The following is an 8,382-nucleotide window of genomic DNA, read 5'->3' as shown; positions in this document are numbered from 1 at the left end:
TTGTAATTCTCTTTCAAAACAATCTTTGGAGGAAGAATTACAAACACGTTGTACCGAAAAATTATAGGTGGAAAAAAATATCCTGTAGCAATGAAATCTGACGGTAAATGGCGGGGGACAAGCTCGCAGCGCTGGCGAACGTACGAGAGACAATCCCTGTCATACATAAAACAGTGTCCCTGTATATTTCTTAACATTATACGGATTACTAGTTTACGAAAACGATATCATACAAACATCTCATCGGGGTGTGATAGATAGGGGCATAGATGTCGGTAAAGGAGACCTCACATTTCTTTTTATTAGAAAAGGGGAAGTAAATCGTAAGAAAAGCAAACAGTTCAGGTTTCATCCACATGTCCAAAACGAACTGATGAGGGTCATTTCTTACATTAGATTACCGAAATCGCACTGAGGTACCTTCTTTGGTTTAAGGGGTGAATCCATTTTCTGCACCGTTGTTTAGATCGCCTTTTCCCAGGAGCAAAGCAATAGATGTTTGAAGTAATATGAATTCTGCTACCACGTTGTTTGATTCCATCGAGGTATTGAAATATAAAACTGCGAGATAGTCCAAAACCCGATTTCCGTGCTAAATAACATGGCACTGTTTTGATTGGCTGCTGTGTACCCTTTTCGTTAATGTTACGTTCCTCTATTGTGAATACCACCAATTTTTTCGTTAATTTTACGGTTGCGTTACGACTTTTAGTTTACGGTTACGTTTGCATTGTGAATGGTGGCCTTACTCTTTGCTTTGGTTTTGGTTTGTTGTGATCTCTTCAAGTGTTCTATTTTAAGTTCTTTGGTTTACATTGGAAACAAGGGAAGATGACACCTTTGGAGCATGATAGAAGCAAGGAAGAGGTTGAGGGGTCGGGCTTGTGTATAAGCGACATCTAATACAGATGTGGAATTAGTGTCTATGTGTCTGACATACAAGAAATTAGCTAGAGAATGGCTGAGAAACCTGTGCAGGTTGCACAGCAACCAATAGTTAAGATTGGACACTATACATTGGGACAGACTTTGGGTGTTGGAACCTTTGGGAAAGTCAAAAGTAAGCGAAGATCAACTTACCAATTGATTTGTGAACGATTATAGTTTTATAGAATCATTGTGCAACAAATGTGACGAAATTGTGTGAAAGCTAAGGGGATTATTTTCTTATCACACAACTTGGATGTTATGTATTCACCAGATAATTACAAATGCTGACAAACTGAAGAAATATATTTATATTCAGCCGTAATGTATTATATACTTACAATAGAATGGCTGTTATAAAATATTTACTCGAACTGTATGGGAATCCGATATACTTGCTCGACATTTAGGTTTCTGGAGGGGGCTGTGGTAATTGTAGGTTAGGTTTCTGACGAGGTGCCTTATTTTGGTGTGTCGAGTCTTTGATCTGGTCTATTAGATGCCTGATCATGATACTTAAAAGCGACGACACTTGTCACTATTACAAAGGGATCTCGGTCTCTGTGCAGAATCGGTATGAGTCACTCCAGGACAGGGAACTGTTGCTGAGATGTGTGGAAGTAGGAGGAAGGGAAACGTAGAGTAGAGGATAGGAAAAGACAGGTGGAACAGGGTCATGGGAAGCAGAAAATGGAGGAGGAAGTAGCTTCTGCAGTTGTCAGGAAAGATAGGACTGACCAGGAGGGGAGGGGATCAAATGAGATGGGTAGGGTTGAGGCTCTGGTCATGGGGGATTCCATTGTTAGACACATGGGGAAAGTGTGTGGAGGAAAGGGAACCAGGATAGAATGTTATCCAGGAATTAGGTTGAGGCAGATGTTGAGGAAAGTAGAAGAGAGGGAGGAGGGGAATTAGAGGGTGGTAGTGTTTCACGTTGGTACCAACAACGTAAGGCAAGCTGATATATGTACCAACATAGTTGGAGATGTGTGGGATCTGGTAAATGCAGCACGGGTGTAGTTTAAGAAAGCTGAGATTGTTATTAGTGGAATACTGTGTAGGAGGGATACTGACTGGAGGGTGTTTGCGGATTTAAATGAGATTATGGAGTGGGTATGTGGGAAACTGGGAGTGACATTTCTAGATCCTAATGGGTGGGTGGGAGATAGGGATCTGCGCTCAGATGGCCTTCACTTAAACCGCAGTGGTACGTTTAAATTAGGAAATTTGTTTGGAAGGGTAGTAGGGAGGTACATTCAGGGAAACTGGGTGGCCTAGGGAGCGGTGATAAGGGAACAGGGAACTAGAAATCAAGTAGGGATGACATAAATTGTTAGTGTTGAACTGTAGAAGTATTGTAAAGAAAGGAATAGAATTGAGTAATTTAATAGATATATATTTACCAGATATTGTAATACGAGTTGAATCATGGCTGAGAAATGATATAATGGATGCAGAAATTTTTTCACGGAACTTGAGTGTGTATCGTAGAGATAGGATAGGAATGGTAGGAGGGGGAGTATTCATTCTGGTGAAAGAAGAATTTGTAAGTTTCGAAAAAGTTAAAGATGAGACACATGAAATTCTAGGTGTAAGGCTCATTTCTAAAGATAATAGGCAACTTGATATATTTGGAGTGTACAGACCGGGAAAGGGTAGCACTAACAGGGATTCAGAATTATTTGATAAGATAATCAGCTATGTAGGAAACGACAAAGAAAGAAATGTGATTGTAGCGGGAGATCTGAATTTACCAGATGTCAATAGGGAAGGAAATGCGAACGACAGGAAGCATGACCAACAAATGGCAAATAAATTAATATGGGAAGGACAGCTGATTCAGAAAGTGATGGAACCAACCAGAGGGAAAAATATCCTGGATGTGGTGCTTATAAAACCAGATGAGCTCTATAGAGAAACTGAAGTAATAGATGGTGTTAGTGATCATGAAGCTGTTTTTGTGATAGTTAAAAATAAATGTGATAGAAAGGTCTTAAAAAAGTAGGACTATTAGGCAGTACCATATGGCTGATAAAACAGGCATGAAGCAGTTTCTAAAAAGTATCTATGATCGTTGGAAAACGGTAAATAAAAATGTAAACAGACTCTGGGATGGGTTTAAAGAAATTGTTGAGGAATGCAAAAACAGGTTTGTACCTTTAAGTAAGGTAAGGAATGGTAAAGGCCCACCGTATTATAATAGAGAAATAAAGAGACTAAGAAGGAGGTGCAGACTGGAAAGAAATACAGTGAAACTCGGTTAAGAAGTTCCCGCACAAGAAGTTTTCCCGCCTAAGAAGTGTGATATTCTTGGTCCTTTGATCAGTTGCATTAAGATATATGTATATTTTTCCCGTTTAAAGTGTTCTGTTGTAAATATATTTCCCGCTTAAACAGTTCAGATTTTAGAGCCCCTTGAGATAGAAAACGTCCGCCCAAAGCAGCCCATGGTTAGAACCCTCCAGTCTCCGCGCAAGTTGCACCCTGTGTTAGACCGTTCGCGCGCTCGCGGTGTGTGTCTGGTGTTACGGAACATGTGCGGGCCTGCCACCGCCATATGACGTCACGCTATGACAACACGTACAGCAGATGCTCACAGTCGACTTGTGGAATCGAATCGAACCCATCAGTCAAAATTTCCACTCCACTGTTCCATCTAGCGGAATAAAATCGAACGGGATTCTACGTAAGAAACAAAGTACGCAATGGATGATTTGATAAAACTTTAATGCAGTAATTTGCGGGCCGCGACAGGGTGAAGTCATTAATCGAGGTGGCCTAAACATTAATTAAAAACCGTAAAGTGCATTTGTCCACAACATTACTGTTAACCTACCACAAAACTGAATATTCTAACCTGTCTAATTTTTCATTCCCTTGCTTATTTCCTTCCAGCCATTCAGTCTTACGTTGTTGCAATAATACTTATGGGCCTTGCCGTAGAGGAAATTACGTTTTTGAAGTAAACTGATAAGATTTTCTGTGTCTATTATTAGTGAGGTGAATAAAAACAACTTCGCGACTCTATGCAGGAAACAGCCGATTTGCCAGCAGCCAGCTGATACACATGCCGCCAAACAGCCGGCCGAAAGATCCCGATCGTTTACGAAGTTGAACGAATGTTGATAGCCAACTGGGTGTTGAGGGAGGCACACATAGGCATTGCAGTACCACGTGTTGGCATAAAATTGAAAGTTATTTTTAATTTTACCTTTATACGAGCTAAACATTGTATCATCATGTCACTCGTAATTATTACATAGCATTATTAGAACGTAGCACAAGGATGAGGAGACATGAAATAAAATTCTCACGGGGAAAGAAACTGTTTACGTTTAGATGTGCTAGCGTTGCTACTGCGCCTTTATCTCTCCCACGTAATACCCCAGATACATTTCCATGCACTAATTTCTGCAACTTCGAACCTGTGTTTCTTTTCTTCATTACCTATAGCATGAAGAGGATTGAAGCGGGAAAATAAACTCAATACTGGCTTGGCCATGCGGTAGTTGTGAAACAGCCAGAAACTACGCCCGTTGCCATGACAACCAGTAGGAATGCAGGGGCGATTTAGGCCTAGGTTCTAAGAATCTCTAAGAGTAAGTTGCTAGATTTCCCATTTGCTGCCTTTATCCTTGAAGCAGGTGTCAGGGGTGCGAGGAAGATAGAAAGCACATGCTAACAAACTGTAGTACATGTCTTGTCTTTGCTTCTTGTAAGCCTAAGCTACGGATTGCCAAGCATAGTGTAGCGTCGTAATTAGTATGAATAGGAGTCGGTGAAGTTAGTTGTACTTGTAATATCAACGTACAAGCTTTTTTTAAGTGAAAATGAGCGCAACTCAGAGGAAAAAGATCAAGCGAATGGCACTAACAATAAAAGACAAAGTGGAGATTATAAGGAAAGTGGCGTCATCTACACTTTCTCGTGTTGCCTTGGCAAAGGAGCTGGGGATGCCGCTGTCTACTTTGAACGGTATTATAGCTAAGAAAGAAGAGATCTCTGCTTCTGCAGGGAGTACTTCAGCAAATTGTAAGGAAGTTAAATATGAAAAGTACGATGAAATAGAACAAGTTCTGCTAGTATGGTTTAAACAGCAGCGAAGTTTAAACATACCTTTCAGTGGGACTATTGTGCAGGAGAAAGCCTCATGCAAATTAAGGGTACCTTTTACCGCGTCGAGTGGGTGGCTGGAACGCTTTAAAAATCGAGCCGGCATCGTTTACAAAGCCGGCCCCGTGGTGTAGGGGCAGCGTGCCTGCCTCTTACACGGAGGCCCCGGGTTCGATTCCCGGCCAGGTCTGGGATTTTTACCTGGACCTGGTTCGAGGTCCACTCGGCCTACGTGATTAGAATTGAGAAGCTATCTGACGGTCAGATAGCGGCCCCGGTCTAGAAAGCCAAGAATAACGGCCGAGAGGATTCGTCGTGCTGACCACATGACACCTCGTAATCTGCAGGCCTTCGGGCTGAGCAGCGGTCGCTTGGTAGGCCAAGGCCCTTCAAGGGCTGTAGTGCCATGGGGTTTTTGGTTTTCGTTTACAAAACAATTTGTTGCGAAGCAGAGAGTGTAAGTTCGGAGGAAAGGGAAGTGTGGAAGGTCATGGTTCTGCCTGCTAAAATAATCAAACCTTGCAACGTTTTTATATAACTTAATATGTTCCCTTCTCTTATCAAATATATTTATAATATGGTACGTTCAATTATTTTACTTTATCTCTAAAAATATTGTCATGATAATCGAATTTTTATATTGTGGCTTTCTGTAAGCAGCTCTTATATATCGGCCTATTTCGGTATTGTTCACAAACAAGGAAATCTGTTGGCTGTGTGTTTCATATGTATTTCGGGTACAGAATAAGTTTTTGGGCATTACCCCTTTTAAGAAGTTTCCTGCTTAAGAAGTTTTTTTTTTTTGCAGTCCCTTGAAAAACTTCTTAACAGAGTTTCACTGTAGTTAGAAATGGCTGTGCACTGCCTGCTCGATCTGCATCCGATGGCTGCTTATACTGCCTGCTCATTCCATATTCAAACGTGTAACACAACTTCCAAACAATCTGCCGCTAGATCGCAGCACCAGACGTACCCAGTTATCGCGTGAATACAGCTAGATAAGCACAAATACAGTACTGTATTTGATAAGCATACAAGCAAAATTTAAAATCTGAATGTATCAGAAAAATTACAGAATTGTACGCATAAAGTGGTGCTCCAGAGAGTGATAGCTTTTCGACTTTTCGAGTAAGAGATTTCGACGAACAAGAAAACCTCGAAACTTTGTATGGTACTTCCCTACATTACTAAGTAGAGGTTTCACGAATTTGGCCACCACAGTTTCTGACACAAGTTCCTGGTGGTTATTGTTACTAAAACACTTTAAAATCTTACAGTGGCACGAAGAGGGTATGGTAGAACATAGTTTTTTATAGTCTGGAGCTGACTTGCAGATTTCTTGCAGTACGGTAGAGCCGCCTCAACAAATTTCTATAGCCCCATAATTAGGCCAATAAATCGTTGCTGGGGATAGCACAGGCCTCCTCTATCAACTGTCTGATTAAGTTCGTCAATGGGGATGCATTAACTGAGGTGGAAACATTACTCAAGCGTGTGCTGCATTGTTTTTTCTTCGATTACACGCACTAAATAACCACACACTAATGCATGGGAAGCAGTTTCCAAAGTGACACACACTGACTCAGGGGGCTCACGTACATCTTCCAGTAAAACAAGTACATACTCAGCGGGCATCACTGGCTCTGTTCGTCAAGTCCAGGAGAGGATACTGAGGCGGAAAATTTAGAATTTTGCTTGTGGATAACGTTAGCACCATCGGTGGACATTAAAATACCAGATTTCAGAACTCTCTTTATGGAATTCTGAGTTGCCCGGGAGTCAGTCATGTCACTGCACCCTCCTCCCATTCTTGTAGAACTAAATATGGCTTCAACTGGATCTCCTGAAAAAGCCCGTGTCATGGAATGAAATTCCACAGCATTCTGGTTTCCCTTTCTTTGATTTGCAGAAAGGCATGCGGCAGTCCACCATTTTCACTGTAAACAAATACAGTAGGCCTACTACCCTATTTCCCGCTATTTCATTCCGACAGTTCAGTAGCCGGTTGGTGCTGCCACCTGCTGTGGGTATTTGTAAATGGAGTGTTTCATTTAGTGCCATGTGAAAATGTTGTAGTGAGCAGGCAGTATAAGCAGCCATCGGATGCAGATCGAGCAGGCAGTGGGCTGTGGAAGTAAGGAGAAATTGAAGGAACTTACTAGAAAATTGAACCTAGCAAAGAAGGCAGCTAAGGATAACATGATGGCAAGCATAATTGGCAGTCATACAAATTTTAGTGAAAAATGGAAGGGTATGTATAGGGATTTTAAGGCAGAAACAGGTTCCAAGAAGGACATTCCAGGAATAATTAATGAACAAGGGGAGTGTGTATGTGAGGATCTTTAAAAGGCAGAAGTATTCAAGCAGCAGTATGCAAATATTTTTGGTTACAAGGATAATGTCCAGATAGAGGAGGAGACTAAGGCTAAAGTAGTATTAAAATTTACATATGCTAACAATGACATCTACAATAAGATACAAAAGTTGAAAACTAGAAAAGCAGCTGGAATTGATAAGATTTCTGGGGATATAATATAGACAATGGGTTGGGATATAGTACCATATCTGAAGTACTTATTTGATTATTGTTTGGTCGGAGAAGCTATACCAGATGAATGGAGAGTTGCTATAGTAGCCCCTTTGTATAAAGGAAAGTGCGATAGACATAAAGCTGAAAATTACAGGCCAGTAAGTTTGACATGCATTATATGTAAGCTTTGGGAAGGCATTCTCTCTGATTATATTTGACATGTTTGTGAAATTAATAACTGGTTCGATAGAAGGCAGTTCGGTGTTAGGAAAGGTTATTCCACTGAACCTCAACTTGTAGGATTCTAGCAAGATATAGCAGATATCTTGGATTCAGGAGGTCAAATGGACTGTATCGCGATTGACCTGTGTAAAGCATTTGATAGGGTGGATCATGGGAGACTACTGGCAAAAATGAGTGCAATTGGACTAGAGAAAAGAGTGACTGAATGGGTTGCTATTTTTCTAGAAAATAGTAGGTGAAGCTTTATCTGACTAATAATTAAGAGGGGAATTCCTCAAGGCAGTATTATTGGACCTTTATATTTTCTTGTGTATATATATAAATGATATGAGTAAACCAGTGGGATCAGAGGTAAGGCTTTTTGCGGATGATGTTATTCTCTATAGAGTAATAAATAAGTTAACAAGATTGTGAGCAACTGCAATGTGACCTTGAAAATTTTGTGAGTTGACAGCAGGCAATGGTATGTTGATAAACGGGGTTAAGTCAGGTTGTCAGTTTCACAAATAGTTTTAATTACTGTGTTGAGGGGGTGAAAGTTCCTTTTGGGGATCATTGTAAGTATCTAG

General features: G+C 40.8%; 1 protein-coding gene across 4 annotated transcripts in view; it reads left to right on the top strand.

Annotated features, from left to right (window-relative positions):
- Positions 1 to 832: 832 nt before the first annotated feature.
- The window catches only part of LOC136864091 (5'-AMP-activated protein kinase catalytic subunit alpha-2), a 460,086-nt gene continuing 452,536 nt past the window's right edge, over positions 833 to 8,382 (top strand). For 3 of the 4 annotated variants that reach the window (XM_067140653.2, XM_068226161.1, XM_068226162.1), the window contains exon 1: positions 833 to 1,060. In XM_067140653.2, the coding sequence (XP_066996754.1) occupies positions 958 to 1,060 (103 nt within the window). In that variant the 5' untranslated portion in view covers positions 833 to 957. The remainder of the gene's footprint in view (positions 1,061 to 8,382) is intronic. The other variant, XM_068226163.1, reaches the window with a different exon arrangement.

The sequence above is a fragment of the Anabrus simplex genome, chromosome 2 (assembly GCF_040414725.1).
Source record: "Anabrus simplex isolate iqAnaSimp1 chromosome 2, ASM4041472v1, whole genome shotgun sequence".
NCBI lineage: Eukaryota > Metazoa > Arthropoda > Insecta > Orthoptera > Tettigoniidae > Anabrus > Anabrus simplex.
The sequence above is the reverse complement of the archived record's forward strand: the minus strand, read 5'-3'. Positions and strand labels throughout refer to the sequence as shown.